We start from the raw sequence: 22935 nt of genomic DNA on the forward strand, positions 1-22935 counted from the left end.
TGTGTGTGACCTATGTACATGCCAAGAAATCGCAGTACAGACGTCCCTGAATATTTTTTTTAGTACTTAAAAAGTGTCTCCCTCACTACAATATGATCATAATTCTTTGAAGAAATGAATTTAGGTGGTCCTCTATATTATGTGTTTATGGAATAAAATGAATATCCGTGAATATATGATGCTCAGATGTGATTTTTGCAACTGATTCGAATCCTGAAACCGTATCGGTGAGGCTCTGATTATAACCAAGGTTTTTATAAATGTACCAAGTGAAACTGCATCAAATCCAAGGCAAATATAGCCCTGTCAGTGTACCTATTTCTGCGTTTCAATGAAAGCTGCCAGTACCCTCAGTGTGTAGAATGAGGACTTAAGTATAGATTGTGCTGCAACATCTCAGCAGGAAGCTCCGAACACACACCCGTCGACAGCTCACACACAACCAAGTGCGTGGAGGGTTTAAAATCCCACCGGGCCAACCATCTGGAATATAAGGGGGGAAATATTCCTGTAAGGCCAGCCATCTCGCTGCCGCGCTCCTGAGATGAGCCAGGTCGTGCTCTGTATCCACAATAAGTATCCAATTTCTGCTCGTGTATTCCTTTATACGAGTCAAAGCTCCATAGCAACAAGCTGGAGCCTTTTTATGGCCCCCGTGCGTATTGTGGAGCTTAATGAAATCCTGCTCTTGTTCTCTCCTCGATGTACGCAATGAAAGACGGCCACAGTTCGGCCATCTTACTGCTTAAAACCTGGCCGGGCATCAAATAATGGCCAATTATGAATCAATTCATCATCAAATAGATGAGCCTCGTGCAGTGGGAATGAAGGCCCGTGTCGATCACATTAGAGGCTCTCTCTGTCTGACACTCTATATGTTTACTGACAGCAGTGTGGGAAAGAAAAGAGGGATTTTATTAAGAGGAGACCGTGTCTAATAAGACATATACAAGATGTATATGTCTGCCAGTTTGAAACCCCTGCTGGATTACGTCGCTGAGATATTGTGTCCAAAGCCAAAGACATAATGTGCACATGTTTGATCTGTGGAGCTCTTTCGTGTCAAAACTCTGTAAGTCATAAGCAGTTGTGACACATACGAGCCGTCGGGTCACATCCATGTCATGTTGGAGCTTCTGTCAGCTGTGTTACCAGGAAATGGGAGGTGAGAGGTGGGAGGTGGGACGTAGGCGCAGATCTGGTGGCGATGACGCAAGCGCCGCTGCTTTCTCAGTCAGAGGTCGGAGTCATCGCAGAGGACAGACTTCTTAAGTCGTCATCAAACGTTACGCCGGTCAGCAGATTTTCAATCCAGACGGAGAAGAAGAAAGAATGGTAATTTAATGTATAGTCGAGCGGAAATGTGAAATGAGCCGCTGGTTTGGTTGGAATAAAAAAGCCCTGACCCAGCATGCAGAATGTCTTTCCACTCACTTTTTCCAGTCACTGTCGTGACTCCGAATATCCCCTGCTAGTTAGCGACAGCCTCCTTTATCAGCCCTTTAACTTCTCACGTTTCCGGAGAGAGAGAGGCTGTTCTGTTTGGTTTGGCTGGTTTGGACACCTCCTGCTTTTAGGTGAGGAGCGGACGGCCATGAAAGTCATCTGTGTTTCCAGGAGATAGCTCTGTGCGAGGCTCCTGCTAATCCTCCCATTCAGGACGGAGTAAGTAACTGTGGGAGACAAAGCATTGTCCTCAAAAAATGAGAACATGTGGCTTTTTGAAGACGAAATGTGAAAGCTGCACTCATAAAAAAAAACAAATTCAAGTATATTTCAACAATAGATGATCACATGACTCTGCGCTTTAGCATCTTTCAGCTCATTCACGGCCCACGGCTTTACTAGAGTTGCCGCGTAGCTGTATCTTCTGATAAAGGCCAGCACGTAAAGTTTTGTTGTCCAAGTGATTACTGTCCACACTAAAACCCAACAGCAATAAACCACCTCACCTTTTCCTCCGCTTTGCTACCAAACTGCATCACGGCCGTCGTCTGCGTCATTGTTGGCGTGTTTAAAATATAGCCAAACATACAATGCATGTGTTGTGATTAACACATTTCAACTGGAGCTAACATAAACACACACGGAGACCCTTGAGGTGACAACAATGCCAGTGTCGTTGGTAATAATCACTTCTTTATGTTCTCCCAGACGACATTAACATAAATAAAGGTCACTCAAGCTGCGAGGTCATTTAAAGTGAGCAACGGCAGGAAGAATTGAAGATGACAGAGAACTGGCCTCCTGATACTTCTGCCTCGCAGCACATGTTGGTTCAGGAGAAGCTGTGACTCCCCCGGCCCTCTCGCAGGACCAGATGACAGACAAAGGCATAGAATAACAATAAAGGCAATAAGGGAAAAGCCAACTCCCTTCTCCTGTAACTCCCCCCACAACACCAATGAGTGTCTCTGAGGCCATTTTCCATTAAATCCTGGTTTTAACCCCGGTGACCCCACTTATACACAACGCTTACTCCATCCCCCCACTAGATAAGGGAATTGAATTAGTGTTACTGTGTGAGATACGGACCCTCTCGCTACAGAAACCTTTCCAAATAGTTTTATCTCACCCGTGTGTGATTGGCTTATAAATGTGTGGAAGGAGATCAAAAGGGTTGAATGACATGTAGAGTGTGTACCAAATAAGATGTACACACTGACTGAATGCACAAACACTGAGGCAAGGGACCTGCGCCTCTTCCTTCTACTCCCCCTGATGTATTCCTCTGGGAAGATTGTGTTAAAAAGGTGTGAATAATGCTCCATTTGAAGGAGCCTGGTCAACTGCTGTCTGACCTGTGTGTGTGTGTGTGTGTGTGTGTGTGTGTGTGTGTGCCCATTCAGGTGTGAGCTTTGACCGCTGTGGCTGACGCAAAATCAGTGCTGATATCTTAGGATTCAAGCTGCTGAAAGTGAAATGTTGTGGATTCAATTCGTCAATTTTATTGCCAAAAAGCCCCTTCATCATAAAACCTTACACACTGTATTGGTAATAGTAGTAATGTATAGACTCACACACACTTTTTCCTTTCCTCCTCTGTGTGCTCTGCCATACATATATGGAGCCACTGCTATTTCTATTGCATTCGTTCCCCCTCTGTCTCTATTACCCGAATAAGGACACCCCTATTTCCAATAGACTACAGTCATCCATCACTTCCACCTTGAGTCGCACAAAGCAGGACGCCTGATACGTACAGTGCTGCTGAAAGAGACTCTGGTGTGCAGCAGGCGATACTGGGTCCCCACACAACATCCACCCAGAATAAATAGAAGGCCCAGAGGTCTGTTTGAGCCTATACGAAGAGGTTTTATGATGTTTTTAAAGCAGCTTTCCGTGGAGCTTGATCCAGTGCTCTCCACCTCGCTTGTCTCCAGGTTTCCACGACAGTGAACACAACAGTAAAAAGGTTGCAGACGCACCGCTGCCGGCCGAGACCCAGGTTGTAGGTCGGTATCGTCTGGATCTAAACCCACAATCCTTGACTGCTCACTGACTTCCACATAGCGTTTTGACATTTCTCACAAGCTTAAAAAAAAGGGGGGGGCAATCTCGCTATTATCATTGAGGAACGCGCCCATTGAAACGTTCACAATCCCACTGTATGCCGTGAGGTCTCCTCTGGTGCGTCGAAGCCCGGGCCTTCACTGAAAATGTCACTCCGGATGATGATTGTTTGCCAGTGAAGACAAGGGAAAGTATTGAGTTGCCCCCGAGCTTTCAGAGCACTCAACAGTGATTAACTGGACCATCCACGGCAGAATCGAGTAACATAATAAACATTGATCGCAGGTACATTCTCCACCGCTGAATATCTCCTAATAAAATCAGCATATACATTATCCATACTTTAATGTGCACTCGACCATAGCCTTCACCGGTTGGCTGTGGCGCGGGCTTGTTTCCTTGGTGACAGGATGGAAGGTCAGCTTCGCTCTGCGCACGTGTTCGTGCACCAGTGAGGTGCATCGCAATCGAGCTTTTGCAAGCGTCTGCCTCCGGGCCGTGCCGTACATGAAGCGGCACGCGGGAACGCACGTCATCCCGACGAGCCGGCGGGAACGCGGATAGCATGAAAACGGCGGAGCGTGGCGCCGGCCTCCTTACGGTCCGACGGGTGCCATGCTTTCTTCAAGGGGAGCTAAGCCACAGTAACTCAAAGGGATGGGGGAGTCATCAAGGGACTGGCATCTAAATGCTCACACGGTGCATGCTAATAGCAAGCGACGCGTGTGCAAGATCAGTCGGTTCGAGGTATGAGTATGCAGACGATGACGCTGAGGGGTGCTTAAGAGTGGAGCCTGGTCATGAAACTCTGACCCGTAATTATTCTCATCCCTAACTTGTTCACTGAGAAACGACCCCCAGAAGGGGCCGGGGGCAACAAAAGGAAGCGGGACAGCGCAGAGAAGTCGCGCTTCGGTACAATGAAGTCTGAGTGCGTGCAGAAAGTGCGACAAACTTGCGAGCCGGCGTGTGGCCGAGCCGTGGAACGCAGTAAAAGCTCCACGTGTTGCGCTGCGGTTTGTCACCGCCACAAAAAGGAATATTTCAGATATTCATTAGTTTCATACGGGAACAAATCACAGTACAGCTGAGGGTTGGCTTGAGGATGACTGCTTTCGAGTGATGTACGCCAGTGTTTACACGCAGACTGGAGGCCGCAACTACTACTATATAGCGTACATCTCATCTAAGAGGGTGGATAAGTGTGTGTGTGTGTGTGTGTGTGTGTGTGTGTGTGTTATGAGCCTGTGGTCACACTCGCTCACATACAGACATCCATAAAGTATTAATAATCTTTTAAGGCCTCACGCGGCTACACCTCACTTATCTCTGACCTTTTTCTGCTTCATTACGGAGTACCTTTTTAAATTTCAGTTGCCATGACAATCCCACAGCGGTCTTCATCCGTGCGCGTTGGCGTCTCATCGGGACCCAAACTAAAATGCACGGTGGCAGGTTTCAACATTCGGGCCATCTTATTCAATGTTTGCGCTCAGAATCGCAATCTGTCGCGTTCCCCCGAGCCCATATGGCTTGCAGAGGTGTTATTCTGTGCAAGCCGAAGGAAAATCAAGACACTGCTCTCTCTCGCTCTCTCTCGCTCTCTCTCTCTCTCTCTCTGTCTTTCTCATTCTCCCACGCTCCCTATCTAACTTTTTGTCTGTGCGAGCGAAGAGAGCGCCTCGGAGCCTTTGAAGCCGGCTGCATGGAGTGTCTGTGCGCGGCGCCGCCTCTTTCTCCTCATTGTTTGACATCACAGAATTTGGGCCTGAGCTTGACAAAATATACATATGTACCATGTATAATGTATGAAAGTATTCTTTTTGCGATGCAGTATGTGCAAATGCGATACGCCTGGAAAAAGTCCAAATCAGACACGTTTACCAAATGAAAACTGCAGCACACCTGTCACAATAAAAGCAAAGCGGCTGTGCTGTTTATTGTCCGCGACAGTTGACAGTTTTTCAGTCATGTGCTTGAAAATATGCTCTAATAAATCCATTATATAAGTAGCAGCAGTGGCCCGTGGGCTGTAACGGACAGCCTGACATGAGTGTGTTCTGTATACCATTAGAATAAAGTGATAATTAATGAATAAATGTGTTGATTAAGTCTTCATGGCATCTTGGTGCTGAATCTGCATCAAACCTATGAAGCCTTTTCTGTCTGGTCTTGTGGTGCATGGTGTACTTTGTGGAAGACTTTCTGACGCTTGATGCTCGTTAAAATTAGAAACTGACTCTCACGCCGTCTTTTCTCTCACTTTCACTTTCCAAAAACGAAGTGAGGTCTTTTGATGCCGGGCTCAGCGAGGAGAAAAAGTGTTTTTGTTTTGCCGCGTGAAGAGAGTGCCGTCTTTTCTCCTCATTGTGTCTGACATCAGCACGGCGCTTTGGTCTGAGCGTGATCGAGGGCATGTTTAGTTTCACTTCCTTCCTCTTTTCCATTTCCTGATTTCCTGTGCTTGTTGAGGCTCTTGGCTGGGCTGTGTGAGAGGCTTTCTGCTGCCGGCACATTCGCCACAATGTGCTCACTCTTGAATCCGCAGCTTCTAATCCTATGTCATGGAGAACAAGGCGACAGTAGGCTTAACAAGTTGGGGACCCATTTCCAGATTTAATTTCAATCAAACCATATGAGCTCAGTTTTGTGGGGGTTTTTTCAGCACTTGTTTGTTTTGTTTGAACAGAATGCATCAATGGCTGGCTCATTAGGTCGGCCTGTTAGCCAGTTTGTTTTTAGCATACGCCTTTGCTCGCAGCATTATGACACACACTCGCACACAAGGAGGTTGACGTCCAACTTATGAAAGCCAGTGTTTGAAATATATTGGCAGTTTTCTCAGTTAAAACTGAGATTCAGCAGAACTTCTGACCCAAATGCTTCTCGGAGTCTGGAAAGACTGCATGCTGCGTGCGTGACCACATGGTCTGTTCATTGCGCCACGACAAGCATTGCATAGTTCCTCTTAACGCTAAACCGCTAATTTTCACAGAGTGAGGCAAAAAACAACTACTGATTATGTGGTGCTTTCTCTTGTCGGGAAGCAAAGCGCAGCAGTCGCTGTGGTGGCGCTGCGTCTAGACTTTTGTAATCGTCTCATTACAACCCCGTTAAAACTATGATCAAAGAGGGTGAACATTGGGCTTGATGCTGACCTTAAGACCCTGAACTGGAACTTTGAGCTCTTTACATTATATAAAAAACCTTGCTGTACACATTCACAGCCCATGCATCGTTCTCCATCTTTCACCGCATGAGCAGATCAGTTCATCAGTAAAGAGACCGATGCCAGCGACCCAATAATTTAACATCTTTCGCCTGGCTCTTTGTTCCCCGAACTGACTCTCTACTGTATATAGCGCCTCTAAAATCTCCCAAAACCCAGTTAAGATGAATGATGAGCAGCCCGCCCCGATGCCAACATCACACATGAGGGCCCTACGGAGCGTTGAGCCTTAATTAAGCAGCCGACACCGACACAGCGGGCAAGCGCTTCAGGGGCCCTTTATGTCCTCTGAGATGCGTCTGTGAAGGCCGGGCCGACTCTTTGCAGCTCTGTGCCTTCACTGCCTTTGTCTTTCCATCGCATGGGTCCCATGGGTGAGTCCACAGTGGCGTCCCATGTGTTATTATAGGCCAATGATAAAGTGGCTGCCACGGTCCTCATGAATTATGCAGGTTAAAAGGGAAGCAACTCCGCCCTCAGTTATGTAAATGTAACGTTGAGGAGACAGAGGGAGGAAAGTTGCTCAGGGAGGGAAGGGGTGTCCAGGGAGTTGTTATCCGGCCTCACATGGTGTGAATGTGTGTGAAAGGGGAAGCCACGAGTCATGATCTACTGACATACATACGAGGTAGTAAAGTGCTCGAAGAATGATAAATATTCAATGTTTACAAGCGTACATGATGTCACTGTGTATTACAGCAATGCCGTCCAGTTGGTGAAGACGATCTGCAGCGGCTTGATTTCATGAGAAAGTACATAACCGCGGTGGTTGATCTGGCAAAGAGACAAGGACCACGGAAAAACCTCACCCTTTAACCGAAGAAATATTCGCCCCTAGACGCACTGTTCAGCTGGCAGATGACCTCTGAGAAACGCAGTCCAGAAAGACATCGTAGAAAACAAACCCGACACGTGTGAAGTTGCACATGTGCTACGTGAATGGGACAGCCTGAGCCTACTACTCATGCTAATTTAACCCCTAAATGTAGCTTCAACAGTGCCTTGTGTGAGTAAGCCATCCAGCCATGCATAAAACAAACTGTGCCTATAAATAACCCAGTCTACTCTGGGTCAGGCCAGGAACTGAGCGGTAAGTATGGTTCACAACCTCTCCTATGCACAGCAGCTCCGTTCCACATTATGTCATGACTGGCAGCAAACACTGACCTATTGATGACTCTCTCTCTCTCTCATATTGGTGCAATAGCTGAACTTCTAACAGCAAATGGACCAATCAGCTTCTCCTCTTACTCGCCCAATCTAGTTTCTTCTGAAATCCACGAGTAAACAGATCCTTTAATAGTTGATGTCTACTGCCATTGATGACATTACATTCAATCTGTTTATTCTTTAATTGTGCTCAAGTCGAACAGCGGATACCAAATTAGATTGTGAAAGAACAGTAACTGCATATTAGAGTCACTATCCCGCTGTGACATTGAGTTTGTGTGCTTTTTTTTTTTCCAGGAAACCAGCCTAATCCCCCTCTCCCCATTGGTTGTGCAATACATCAATAGGACTGATATTCATACCTTAATCACCTGCTCTGCATCAGATGAGAGCATCAAATAAGTACAATACTGTAGTCTGCTTGTGTGTTACTGGTACAGTCATTTTGTGGATAAAGCAGGTCTGCAGGCTCAGTAGGTGAGTGTCTACCTCACTGTGTGTTGACAACGAGCCAGACATCCAGATCCACTGTTAGGAAGGCGAATATTAATCTGCTCATAGCTCCGGCTGTCCTGTTATTGAAACAGATGGTATCTGGCAAATAGGAGCCACGTGGCCACAGCTCTTGATGCATATAAATACTTTTTTTAAAATAAATTTAAAAAAAAGAAGATATATATATATATATATATATATATATATATATATATATATATATATATATATATATATATATATGAAAACAACCAATCAGGAGATTGTAATAACATCTGTCTCTTCATACTGCCCAGGCATGACAAACTAATAACCTAGGAATTCTCAATAAAAATGTATTATCATAAGATACCTCATTATATATACGTGCATGTTGTTAACCCTATGAGATACATCCACAAAGCCTGTCACCACTTAACCTCTAGTCTCTGAGGGCAGATTAAGCACTGAATACATGAAGCCTACAAACTGGTATGTGTAACTGTTAATCTACTAGTTAGTATAGGTAACCTATAATAAATCAGTATAAGTAATCTACTATAAATGACCATAAGTAACCTAATCAATAGATTGCAGTAAAGTACTCAAAGAAAGTTCCCCACAATAGTTGACTACCAAATTCGGTTAAATCAATTGTCAACTTAGTGTTTCATTGCTTACTGTATAAAATGTCCACGTCATAAAGCAACCATTAAGAGCTCCTCACAGTGGCAAGGATCACCTTATATATTCGGCACATATTTCACACGCTAGCACGAATTAGAGGGAAAATTATTTAAATTTGTGTCAATGGTTGACTTCTTATTCGACTTCTTCTCGCCGTTTTCCGCGACCTGAATATCCACCGGGGGCGTAGACAAGCAGTAACCCAATTTTTTTTTTAAAGTTCAAATGTTCTTAAAACAAAGTGCTAACTTGTGGTTCAGGTTATGCCGAATTTAACATATATCTATTTCCATTTAGAATCAGCTTCGTCGTTGTTCTAGCCGGCGTGTTTTTTCACCGACATGCAGGGAAACTTTAAACTAGCATAAATGTTATGGCGTCTGGTGGCGCTCTCTCCGCTGTAGTTTGGGGACGGAGCGGGGAACAGATATATTCGGTTTGCCTTTCGGTTCTTACCTGTGACATTTGCGGTCGGGGGTTGATTTCCTTCAAGTTGATGGACTGGGGTCTCAGGTTGTTGAGCAGATGGCAGAGGAGGACTCCATCCCGGAGGGTCTGGGCCAAGTCAAATACCTGTGCAGACTCCCATGTAACCCGGTGGTTAGCTGGAAGCACCTTGCAGTTAATTAACCACAGCGCGCATTGCCTCCAATACTCCATCATTATTCTGACTTCAGCCGGACGAGCGTCAAGAGAATCTGTCCTTCTTTTTTTTTTTAAGCAAGTGAAACTGCTGACTGCTCGGTGTGCTGCGTCTTAAATCGTCTCCATGTTACATCCGCCAACTGTGAAACCCGATGAAAACAGAAGGGGACCAGAGCGCAGACCTGCTGGAGGATGGCAGTCCGCTGTACTGAGGCTGTGGATGGAGCTCTCCCCGCACTCTTCCTCTCTCGCCCTCTCTCGCTCTCTCACTCACACAGACACACACACATATACACACACACAGACTCTCTCTCTCTCTCTCATTCTGAATGTGTCTAAATGTCTCTCCTCCCTCCCCTCTTACCCAGTTCTTCACTTCTTCCGCTTGACACCCGGAGACTCGTTGTGTATACTGTTTGAAAATACAGCCAAATTACAGTCAAATATACGGAACAAAACACAGACCGAAAGGGGGGGCGGGGGGGAACAGGCATTTCTCAAATTATATCAAGAAATATCCAAATTTTTACTACCTATATTATCAATCTTGTCCACATTCCGATAGCTTTATGCAAACATATCCCAGCTGCACCAGGAGGTATATTGATAGGGCTTGGATGTCAATTAATATTTAAACAAACCAAATGAGATACTTTACTGTTATGGTTTCCCAAAAAGTTTGACTCGATCGATGCGGTCATGATCTATGACTCATAAACCCATTGAGAGTCTTCATTTGACTTTAGTCATGATGAGGTGAGTTGAAATTAGCCTGTGGTGGTTCAATAGCAGTCTTTGTATTGCAAGTTTAGGGGAAAGGCTATGCACTGTATCATTGTCCACGTGTCTTCTGGAATATATCTTCTCTGTCATCAATGCCGTATCAAATATGTCTCCATCAATAAGTTGCAGGTAATGTGACATCTTTTCTTTGTATATATTTTATATTTTTGCCTTGTACTTTCATATATTAATGGATGGTTGCGTGTTCTTGTTCAGTGATGTATTGCAGTGTTTTCACCACAACTTTAAACCTTTCATTTGCATGTGTGAATCTCTAATAATATTAATAATAATCACGTTACAGTTTTGAGAGGACACTGCGTGTTATCAACAGATAATTTAAATGGTGTTTTTGGAAGAGCAGGGTTTGACAGTGCTGATGTGTTACGTTTAGAAACGTAACCTGTGTACTGTGTGTGAGCTGTAATCCTGCTCCCGTCCACAGACGTACAATAAGAACCCTGATTTGCATCTTTTATTTATTCGACATTTGGGTTCGTGGTGTTCAAACTCAATGGGTTGATTTGTCCGAGCATCGCGCTTCCTTATTTTGACACAATAGCCAATATAAGGATGTGGAAAGCAACAATGTTTTAGGAGAGAACGTTGTTTTTAATAGCATTTACTGACTGGAGTTTTACAGTAACATATATTTATCTGCCTCTTAGTCCTCCCCCATCTGCATCAGCCGACCACAAAGTGTCTCCTACACATTGAAATTATCCCTTTTTTACGATAAAAGACCAATTAGTTTTTTTCTCTCCTTTATCTAAATAAGCCATTTCCACTTTGTGATCGCCACACTAGACATTGTTTTCTTTGTCGTGGTGAAAGTAAACAGAACTACTTCTGTTTTTACTATTTCCATTCTAACATGTCATCACACAGGTGTGACATTTAGACTGAATTCACTGAATTACATACACACCAGATAATATGTTTTTAAGAACCTTTAGTATTTCCACACAAACAGGCTGCGGGAACGCCCACAGAAAGGAACAAATATGAAACATACTTTTTCCACAAAGCATTAACATTTCTAACATAACCATCATGCAAATGCATAACCCTCGCTAATCATCTCTCTAAGAGGCGAGCATGATTGGCATGACTGAGCCAATATGGTCCAACTGAAGCCGGGTTTTATCTTTTATTGCCACTGTCTGATAAAGCTGTATGCCGGCTGCTCGATTTATGAGCATCAAATTAAATGTTTTAAATTGCAATAGCGATGGAAATGGAAAGGATGTTGAATCATTACAGTATGTGCAGGCTGTCTGTTGCTCCATCTTCACCAAATGCCAGTATGTATAGCCTTATAGTCTGTGACCAGACATCGAGTGCCTTGGAGAATTTGGCCAAGCATATGAAGTATTACAACGCTGTCCTCTGTCACTGTCATGTTGCTGCTGAGCCACAACTGACCCAGAGAGCCGCAAAGTGACTGCACCTGCAATACAAGTCAGATTGATGCAAATTCTTAATGATCCCCGTTGGACTATTACGACAAAACGTACTGTGCTGCGTAAATACCTTCGAGTACACGCGATGGAACAGATAAACATCTGAATCGTGATATGCAAAAGGGGGATTCAAGCATCTGAGCGACGCAACAGAAGGATGCGATAAATTTAGCATTCTAAATTTCATGACAAATGTATGCATTACATAACAAAGACAGGCTTGTGAGAGGATGAGAAATCCAATATGTGAGAAAGGCAATTCTCCATATAGCGCAGGGTGTGCCGGTAATCACATTAACGGCGCGACATGAGGCTGCTTTTATGGTATGGTGCAGAAATGGTGGAAGATAAGAACACTTACGAGATTCATTTCCTTTTACAGATCGAAATAAGATTCACAGAGACCCTAAGATTTGCAGAGGAAGGGCCTTACGCAGGAGAAGAAGAATGCATGCCGATGAATCCTAGCGGGTACATTTACATCCAGAGACTAAACACAGGCATGTGCAAACAATGCTGTGAAGATTAGTCTCCAGCATCTGCAGTTGTAAACACTTCCTTCTCCACTTCTTCTCTTCGTGCTCGTGCAGATGATTTTGGACGAATGTCAGAAATGTCTCCCACTCTTTCGTTTTCCCACATTGTATTCAAATCGAGACCGGTCAGGAGTGGGGATGAGGGGTTGAGGGGGGGGGGGGGTTGTGCGGCTGAGTTGTGAGCATCCAGCTTTGTCTTCCACCGGCCTGTGAACCGGATGCCCTGGCTGGCACAGCGCGGATGACGGGAGAGGTGGCCGGCGGCCGGATGCTGGCATACCTCTCGGCACCCTTCTCTCATTTCAGCTTCCTCCCCGCACAGCCGAGGAGGACAGCCATGCAGCCAGACAATTATCAGCATTCCTCTGATTAATGCTGTGTAGCGATGAGGTGAGGTACACAAGGCACACACACACACACACAAAAGTGTCTCACAATCATGCATTTGGGAAATTGCAATGCTCCCAGTTCTTTTTCAATCGCACGTACCCAATAATCTAGTTTAGGATGTACCTTGGCATTCGCATCAAAACATGTTGTTCATGCTTTAAATTTGCCATCAATGCACAGATGAATGACTTGCCTATTTCTAGGTTATTTCACATGGAATATGACCAGAACGAGAAGGTAATGACTAACCGTGTGAGCTTCCAAGAAACAGCGTGATTATGTCTGGGCACATATGGCAGATTTGATCTGACTGCCAGGGCTTTTTTTTTCTTCTCACCATCACAACACATCAAATAGGAGATAACAAAATAAAAGCATTCACCAAGCAAAAACAAGAACATGGCACACGATAAGAGGGTATTGAATGGAGGAAATCAAACAGTAAAGGATATCACATAAAGGCAAGTATATCAATTGGATTCCAGGGAGAGGCTACAGCCAGCAGCTCTGTGTCATCCCCAGAGCCCTGAATGTTTTGTGACTTTGTATCCTGAGCAAAATGTCGAGTCATGTTTGATTGGATAAAAGCCTTGGCAACAAAACTACTTGGTTAGATTGAGTCAAATCTTATTTGGGTTAGAATAAATATGTTTAAGTTATGGTAGTATGGTCTACTCTATTATTATTATTATTACCATTATAAGTTTATGTAACTTACTTGAAATGAATTAAAATAGCGTTTACTTTTGGTTTCATGCTGGACTTAATCGTCGGTCTCCAAGGTGAAAGTCCTGTGTTTGTTTGACTCATCCATCTTTGAAGTCCAGCTACTTACAAGCCAGTTGCGTCTCATACAGGCACTAAAGGGTCCCTTGTGCATCAGTATACATGTTATAGTAGAATATATAATCAGATTCAAAGGGCCGTGACAAAACATCTGTATAAGACAACCTGGGAATGAGACCGAGCTGCATTGCTATGACATTACATACATGCATGCATGGTTGCAAGAGGATGAATCCTCATGATCGCCTGACGTTTCATCAAGCGCCGTCATCAGGTCAAAGGTTAAATGTTTCTCATGCCTAATGTTATGACCAATTACCTGCAAAACACCATTCCCATCAGCCTCAGCTATATTTTGTTTTTAATAGTGAATATTGCATCAGCATTGTCATTGCATTAAGCATGTTAGCATACTGACGTTAGCATTTAGCACAAAGCATCACTCTGCCTCACAAAGCCGCTAGCAATGCTAGCGCCCCCCTGTACCTCCCCGTCCCGGTAAACAAAACAAAGAGGTGCGTAAAAGTGTTACACCGCAGCATTGTGTCCGGGTCAACACACATTCCCTCTTTATTGTTGCTTAGCAGCTTTTGGCATCAAATTACCGAGTGGCAACCCGTCCTCTCCCCGCTGTCCTGTCAGATCATAGAGCCCAAGGCTCAGCAGCTCTCCGAACATGCTGGCACTGCCACACTGCACATACTCCATCAATATCTTCTTGCACATTTTGCCAGGCTTTCATAGAGCTTCACCCTGCCGGTCACTTGATCCGATGACAACGGCTAAACTATTTGTGCAGCTCTTTTATACCCTCGGTGAAGGGCATGTTATCTCCCTGCCAGAGAAAGCAAATGCAAATCCACTTCCTGCAGACTTGTCCAATGAAAATTAATCTCTCAGCTGTAACTGAGACTTAATGTATTTACATTCATTTGAATGGAACGTGTGAAATGTTCATCAAAATCTTTCCTTTTTATCTCCTGATTGATGCAAAACTTCAATAAGAAATGTTAGAAACTGCAGACTTTTTGCCCTGTTCACAACACTCAGGGTAGTGCCTTCCACCAAAATGGGGCGGCCCGACTCATTTCTGATCAGATCCTGTGAGATCAGAAATGATCAGATCCTGGCTGATCATTTCTAGACAGCTTTCATTTGCAATTATCGTTTAAACCTGGAAAGCAGGCGAACATGGAAGACAAGGACAACTTGGTTTTAGGTCAGGTTGTGATGATGGTTGACCCCCAATATTCTCGAGCATCATTGCCGATTGGAAGGATAATTGAAACCTATTCTGGAAAAGGATTGAAAGGATTGCAGTGCTAAGGTCATTTTTCAAGGTCGTGAATACAAACGCCCTGTTTCCAGATGAATCCGACTTCCCCAAGTAACTGATGAAGAATCTAAATAAAGTGTATTTTCTGCACGAATCCAACAGTGGCTGTTAGAAACTTCTGGCTTTTTGCCCTCCTTTCCGCAAGAAGCACCAAGTGGTGGTTCACTACACTTATGGTATTTAATTTGCAAATATTTGGCATATATTTGGCATTCTTTGTGTAGTACCATGGCAATCATCAGCAACCAACTTCTGATAACTTCCAGGCAAAATAAATGGCACAAGTGATTGTAACTTTGTTTCCTGGTGGTTTTGGCTCCAGTTAGAACATAAAATCACGGACAAATGGTCCTTCAAGCCAGGATCTGAGTAGAACCCCAAAGAGAGACGCAGCCAGGGTTTGACTCGGCAGAAGACATTTGGAGGCTTTCTTTCTCTCTGAGATTCTTTTAGCTTTTGAATTTCTTCATGTGAAAAAATCTCTTCACGCAGAATCTCCACTTGTTTGACTTGCTCCTGTTGGCTTATGGGGAGCTTCCTTCTCTTGAGTATGTTCTTGCTCTTGTTGAGCCAAGAGCCTACAGTTTTTAACAAGTATGTCTTGAGCGAGAATTTGGTAGACATTGCAGTTTTAAACATACTATGGCGTCAGAAACTAGTAGCAGAGTGTAAACCTTAAGTTGACGCTTGTGTCTGGTCCTATGCACATAGTCCACACCGACACGGCTCGTAGGTGAAAGTAAGAAGTGTTTCCATTTTCCTTCGTACTAACTAGTTGGTGAAAACAACTTCCCTTCTTCCTTAAAGTATCGCCTTTTGTCTCGACACACTTCAATCTACACAGGTTAATCCACAATTTCTTCCGTAGCATAATCCACATAACACGGTCGGAAAACTGTGCAATTCAAAAGTGTGATTAGAGTAATGGCAGACTGTAACTTATACATGTATTACTTACAATAACAAATCATAATGACATCTTTGTCAAATTCAAGATAACGTCTGATTAAAGTTCAACATGTAAATGCAAATAAATATTACTAATTTAAATGGGTTTTTACACATACCTTCAGATATCTTTCAGAATGACATTCACACCATAACACAGAGGTATCACGAAAGACCCCCTTATCATTGTTCATTGTTGTCGAACTGCTATTGATCACCTGACCCTACCCATAGCACTCTATTTTGCTGGTTTAGGAGGGCAGGAGAGAAATCAATAGCCTGGGATACCCATGAGAGGCCGGGGATAATTGGAGCCCGGCCAGTGCTGAAACAGTGGGATCAGCTGGGAAACAGTCAGGATGGACGCAATGGAGTGGAAGATATACCGAGAGAGCATGGGGAATTCAAATGACAGCCTTTTGAAGCCGATTCAACAGGAATTGGCCTCCGATGGCGCAGCAGAGTTCAACAAGTGCAAATTAACTGATAAATGAGGAGGATTTTAAAGAAGATGTTAATGGTTTTATTAAAACAATCAGAGTTTAGTCACAGGGTCAAGCACATAAACAGTCCATGTGGCTGGATCCCCAAGCTCAGTGTCTGACCCCCCTGTGATATGTCTGCAGAGGGCCTCAGAAAGCCTGCAAAGCAGAACTGCTGTCTGCAGCTTCTTCAGACAGCATCTCCGAAAGCCTTTTGCACAGGCAGTAGTATAGCAGGCTTTTACCAACTTTCACTTTTTATTTTGGGTCCAGGCTGAAATATTCAGTTTGACTCAAATTATCAGATTGATCGGCATGACATTTTGTACAGAAATACACGGTCCCAAGAGTGTGAATCATAATTACTATGGTGAGACTCCAGTAGGTCAACGTTTCCTTTAATTGAGTGCATTAAAGTCACATCTACTTGATGTAATTGGCACAACACGTGGTACTAGGTATGGTTCCCAGAGGATGGACCAAAATCACCCCGGTGATAGCCTTACCTTTCCACAAGCGCCACCAACGGGTTTATTTTTGGCCCCGACTTTCACTGGCATCACATCGAGCACCATTGTCGGGTCAGATATATCACAAAATATCTGCAAAACTCCTAACATTCTCATCAGCTGTATTTTGTGTTTGATGCTAATTAGGAGATTCTAGCATGCTAGCATGCTACACCAAGAACATGGTACACATCACTTACTAAACATTAATATGTTGGCATTGTATTTGCGTGTTAGCATACTGACTTTAGCATTTAGCTCAGAGCAGTGCTGGGCTTATATGCATACGCTGTTAGCCTGGCTGTCATGAATAATGATAATAGATATGTTGTATGCAAGTAACGCGTATGCCAAAGTCCCCTATTGAGCCACTGTTGCATAAATACTGTGGCTTCCCAAAATCATAACACGCAACACAACAGTTTGGAAATACCTGACTGAAGTACATTAAATGCAGGATACAGCACCGGCAAAACAATATGCTGCTTTCTGATTGTTGAATGTAAAATGTTTTAAAGTATTTAACTGGCATTAATGGTGCAAAGTGGTCTTTCTTCTGTTGATACCTAACCTTACATACACATGCGTACCAGCTGCAGTGTTACAAAACAGTTTTTCTTGGCCTCCCATTGGTGCGTGCTTATCAGCGGGCTGATGGAACCCTCCCCTTGTCAGAAAGCGGACACAGAGACGCTTTTCCACACTTCAAGTGGTTCGCTAAAAGGTGAAGACGAGCCTCAAAGGTAAGGATAAACAAGCTGTCCCGTTATTGACATTGAATATAACCGAGAGCTTCATTATGATGCACCGGATTGTTTCAAGGACTTCTGGCGTGTTCAATAAAAACATACACCATTAATATTCTGAGCATATTATACAATTATACTGAACCAAATTACAAAGTGTGTTCTGTCTCAGGTTACATTCTTGGATGCATAATAATAAACCTTTCGCCTTTTAATCCAGATGCTTTGGAATCAAATGCTGTTTTGCATACGTTTACATAGTAACTTCTATTGTCCACCTCAATAAAATGTAGAAAACTGTATAAAGACAAGCTGGATTTATAAAAAAAGATTACCAAAATAAATAAATAAAAGACTGACCTATGCATCTGGATATACTAAATGTTGCATTCATAAATGAAAACATTAAACTACAACTCAATGTGTAAAAGTATCTTATGACTTGCTACACTAGACCATTTCCAACAACAAAACTGAGCTGTATTTCTATTTCATTATTTATCTTGGTTATAATTTTTTCTGTGTATGCTGTCCTCGTGTCTGAAATAAAAGCAGATGGCCTTGACTTTGGCAGACAGAGCCATTGGGGCCATTATTGGGGCCGCAGTGGCAGATGCAGCAGGTAAGATAAACCATGTGATGCTGGTGCTGGGACTGACTTAATTAGAGCAACAGGGCTTTACGTAACACAAACCAAATCTCCTTTCTACACTTCTATATTCTCATTCGTCATACTCACTGCATGCCATGACGCTTTCATAAAACTTCTGTTTTTTTTTTTACAAAACACATGTTTATTCCTAGAGCCTCCATTGCACTTATCTTCCATATATCTTCCATCAAGTGTTCTGTTTCCAACACTGTGTCGTTGTTTTCCTCTGTGTCGCACAGCAACATCTGTACTCACTGATAAAAAACAGGCGTTTCCTTAACTTGTGTAAGTCGGTTTGACTTCACCCATAATGTTATGAAAGCATCATATCTGCAGTTGCTGCAATGCACGATCTAAACTCGAGCCAAAATGATCATTTATTGCTATCTTTTACTGATTTTTAATTGTGTTCACACATTCTTTTAGTGCTGGCTATTTACTTGTAAAGCTTTTGATGCCCTTTAAAGCGCTTTACATTTCTTTGTCGCTGAAATGCTTTATGAATAAACTTGGTGACTGAACCTAAACAAGAATGACCTGTTTGCCAAACATCTATTTCCCTTTCCATGCTATCTGTCAGCAGCAGACTATCGTGTTAAAAACTCTCTCTCTCTCTCTCTCTCTCTCTCTCTCTCTCTCTCTCTCTCTCTCTCTCTCTCTCTCTCTCTCTCTCTCTCTCTCTCTCTCTCTCTCTCTCTCTCTCTCTCTCTCTCTCTCTTTCTCGTGTGTGTGTCCATACAGCCCAGCCCATGCATTGGATCTACAGTGCCGACAGGCTGAAAGAAGTTCTCTCTGATCTGGAGCCCTGTCCTGAGTTTCGGCCTCAGTCAGCGAATCCTTTCTACCGCAGGGCGACCGGCGAGCAGACCTGCTATGGGGACCAGGCGTACGTCCTGCTGGAGTCACTGAGCCAGTGTGGAGGTACTGACACAGGCAGCAGCATGACAGTCTCTCTGCCAACCTGTTACACATTGTTCAATTGGCAATAAATCCTCAAAGTTAATCTTTTCAATATTTGGATATTGTTACTGTTGTGAAAATGAAGAACATATTTCACATGAATCCTGATGTTTCAAGTACGTTTTTACGTTCTTTGTGAACAATTTGTTAATGACCCAGGGGACAAATATTTTAACTTGGACTGAAACACTGAAAACATAGCGAGTTGTTAAGCCAAGCTGCAGTTTAAAAAGGACACGGCGGTTTAATCGTGGTTATGTGCTCGGCTATTTTCCTCCAAGTGCTCTGACTTCCTGGGATTGATGACGATTTCACCTCAGTGTGTTTAATAGTGAGCAACAGAACGTTTCCCCTACAGATACAGTTTGTCATGTGTTGTGCAGATGTTAATGTGGAAGACTTGACCAAGCGCATCTACAAGTTCTTTGGCCCAGGAACGGTGTACGACCTGCCTCTCAATGATCCTTACAGGAAGAAAGGAGGTACTGTGCCTGCTCTGCTCTCATGTAACTGTCCATATTGTGATGTCCGTATGTATCAATCATCAACTTAGGCGTCCTAAACGGATGTGAGAGCCTCTGTCACTGTCTGATAACACTGTGCATAATGTTTTTCCTACCAGCTGATGGGGAATTCCCTCTAATATATTCCATACAGTTCAACTTCTCTGTTCTTGGTGTTCAGAGCTTTGAATTGGTGCTGCTGCTTTTATACTCAGGATATTATATGAATGCAGTGCTGCTGCATATCACCACAGGGCACATTTGGGTGCAGTAAACTGTCGACGGCTTTATGTCGAACACGAGCTGTGTCATCATCGAGGGCAGTGACAGCCAAGAAAATGGCTCCACCTACAGAAACAGAAACTGCATCGACAGAAAGTCAAAGGAAATGTTTTTTTTCCTCTCTCGCTTCTTTTGTTTCTTATCCACACTACTCTGATTCTATCTCATTCATGAGGGTGAAGCTGTTGAATGCATACATTTCCCTCAATAAATGAGCTGTTTGTTGCATTTTTCAGGTCCCAAAGCCATCCTCCCCATCGATGGCCCATGGAGGAACAGCAGCCTGAAGGCTTTCCTCAGAAATGTGGATGCTGGAAAAGAAGAAACTGGTAAAGACCACAGATCAAAAGTGCATAGGTTTTTTTTCTTTGGTGGCATTAATCTCTGTTTGTGCATTTTGTTTTTGAGGCTGTGATGTGGACTGTCAGATGGACGGCATTACTAAGCTGGCCCCGGTGGTGGCCTTGTACGCTGGCCGACCTGAGATGCTGGAGAAAGTGGAGAAAGCCGTGCGGGTGACCCAGAACAACGACATGTGTGTGGCTGAGACGCTGGCTGCAGCAAGGTGGGAGCAGGTTCTGAGGAAGATGATCAACCACAAGGTCATGCACACAAGCTCTATGTCGATCCGGAGTGAAGGGGAGGCTTCACCCTTTGTTTGTCTATCTAACGTTGTCAGGTTTTTGGAGCATTTCATTCTGAATGGTCCTGATCCCGATGCCCTTGAAGCAGTTCTGGCTCAGTTGAATGACCCGAAGAGACAGAACCCTCAGGAGCTGGACCGGGCTGTCATCGGTAAGGCGACATGTGTTTAGTGCCTTTTGCGATGCACAGGAATAATGACATTGTAGCATTGAAATACGCCTATAAAATCTGCTTACCGAAAAAGTCCAGACCAGACCACAAAGAGGTCCAAACTGCAAGAAACCCAAAATGTCTTCCAGCATTTGTCTTTTAAGATCAATATATAAGGTTACAAAAAAGTTGTGGAAGATACATAATGTGTGTTATGACAAGACGCAGCCACAGCCCCAAAAGAATGGGCCTCATGTTTGAACACTAAACAATACATTTTATCTCTCTTCCTGGATCTCTTCTGAAGCTCATATCCACCAGGTGAAGGACAACCTCGCCAAGACGTCCCAGCAGCTCGTGCCTGCTGTGTTCACAAACACATGAGGTAAGCCAGGCGGTGGCAGCGGCGTCCGGGTCTGTTGACTTGGCACGGCTCGCGTACCCTCCCTGTCAGTATATCCGTTCGGAGGGTCCTCCAGCCTTTGATCTCCTGACTAACGGTCTCCCTCCTCCTTCCTTACATTCCCCCCGTCCTGCTGAGTTGAGTGTCTCAGGTTTTACAGGGCTAAAAGGTTGAGATGCTGACTGTACACGTGAGGTTGTGCAGGCCGGGTCCGCGCAACGTACACGATCACTTACAATGATTTTTGCAAAAGTAGTCCAATTATGTACGGGGAGGTGACTTAGTGGCACATACTGTATATGTGTCTACGGATATGACCGTGCGTCAATCTTCTAAATCTGGGTTTTGCCTCTAGTTCTGCCTAGTGCGTTCCAGGGAGCGCTTCATGGAGTCCTGACGCTGAAACAGCTGGATGAAGCAGTCAGGGACACCATGCGCTGCGGGGGATGCACCGCCAGCAGAGCCTCCTTCATAGGAGCCTGTTTTGGGGCACAGGTACTGCTCTCGGGCATGTGAATTAGTTATCAGTCACTGATGCCGGTTTTAGTAGGAAAATGCATTGGCAAATGTGTTTTCAAACTGCATGATTATTTTCTGTTTTATTTCTCTACGACAGTTTATTCAAAGAGGGTTTTGATTTAGTTTTGCAATTAAATAGATGCACTGATAAATGTGTGCAATCAGTCGAAGCAGGAAAAGACATCAACCATGTGTGTTTCATGCTCCGCGTGTATAATCATCATATTGTTGGTAATTGTTCAAGATTCAAGATGTTTATTGTCGCTACAAGTACAAGTACAATATGTGAAGTATTCCACTGAGAGGCTGCATTAGAGAAAGTCTAATAATAAAATAAAAATATAAGAAGGAATACAAAGAAAAACAAGTAGACATAGTAAATATAAAAGGATCTCTTTATATTCACTTTTATGTGTTGTTTTTCTAAAATGGGTATTTTTTTGGGTAGCCACTTCCAAGTTTTATAAGAGTATAACATATCATCATAATTGTAGAAACTGCAGTGATGAGTTTCCAGATCCTCTGAAAGCTTTGGGCCTGCGACGCTCTCAACTGTCATCTTGATGTGTTTTCAGACGGGTCTCCAGGGAGTACCAGAGTCTTGGAGGAAGAGGACACTGCGCTATTCTCTGCTGCTGGAGCTCTCCGAACATTTGGTCCAAAAAAAGCTGCAGTTGTAGTTCAGCTTTGAATTTGCCCTAAATGCAGTTGCTTTATCATGTATCAAGTATTTATGGAGTGCGGATAATCAAAGCTGGAAGACTTTCTCAAGTTGCAGATGTGCTTTGACGCGGCGATCCATGACGGCTTCGTTCTAAAGTCTTGTGCTGAATGAAACTCGAATCCATTCGCTCTGTGTCATAGCTGCGCCATGTAAGAAAGTGAAAGTCTGATTTCAGTTGTGTTGAGCTCATGGAATGCATTCATCCTCTGCAGATGCATTGAATAAAGAACCTAAACGTGACCGACGTACATGCATCGCTCCATTTGTTCTTTGCTGCAAAGTGGACAGTTGGGATTTCCTAATCCCAGGAAACATGCGTTGATGTGAGTCCTTTCGCTGAAGTTTCAGCTGGTTTTTGGTCCTCTCTCACCCTTGAGTGCTTTCAGTAATTGTGAAGTGA

General features: G+C 43.8%; 2 protein-coding genes across 5 annotated transcripts in view; one reads left to right on the forward strand and one right to left on the reverse strand.

The window, feature by feature from the left end:
• Positions 1-9966, reverse strand: part of LOC137788585 (guanine nucleotide exchange factor VAV3) — a 79611-nt gene extending 69645 nt beyond the window's left edge. For all 3 annotated transcript variants that reach the window (XM_068581464.1, XM_068581463.1, XM_068581462.1), the window contains exon 1: positions 9530-9966. In XM_068581464.1, the coding sequence (XP_068437565.1) occupies positions 9530-9736 (207 nt within the window). In that variant the 5' untranslated portion in view covers positions 9737-9966. The remainder of the gene's footprint in view (positions 1-9529) is intronic.
• Positions 9967-17635: 7669 nt separating this feature from the next.
• Positions 17636-22770, forward strand: LOC137788803 (crystallin J1A-like). Of its 2 annotated transcripts, none has more exons than XM_068581906.1 (10): positions 17636-17694; positions 18250-18319; positions 19091-19270; positions 19693-19791; positions 20331-20423; positions 20503-20659; positions 20774-20889; positions 21197-21274; positions 21648-21787; positions 22387-22770. In XM_068581906.1, the coding sequence occupies exons 2-10, from the start codon at positions 18253-18255 to the stop codon at positions 22489-22491; spliced, it is 1035 nt and encodes a 344-aa protein (XP_068438007.1). In that variant the 5' UTR covers positions 17636-17694; positions 18250-18252; the 3' UTR covers positions 22492-22770. The 2 variants fall into 2 exon arrangements, with proteins under 2 accessions (XP_068438007.1, XP_068438008.1); XM_068581907.1 differs by having other exon boundaries at positions 17664-17694; positions 18253-18319.
• The last annotated feature ends 165 nt before the right edge of the window (positions 22771-22935 follow it).

This window comes from Clinocottus analis, unplaced genomic scaffold (genome assembly GCF_023055335.1).
Source record: "Clinocottus analis isolate CAN_PGR_092001 unplaced genomic scaffold, fCliAna1.0.p SCAF_18, whole genome shotgun sequence".
Classification (NCBI taxonomy): domain Eukaryota; kingdom Metazoa; phylum Chordata; class Actinopteri; order Perciformes; family Cottidae; genus Clinocottus; species Clinocottus analis.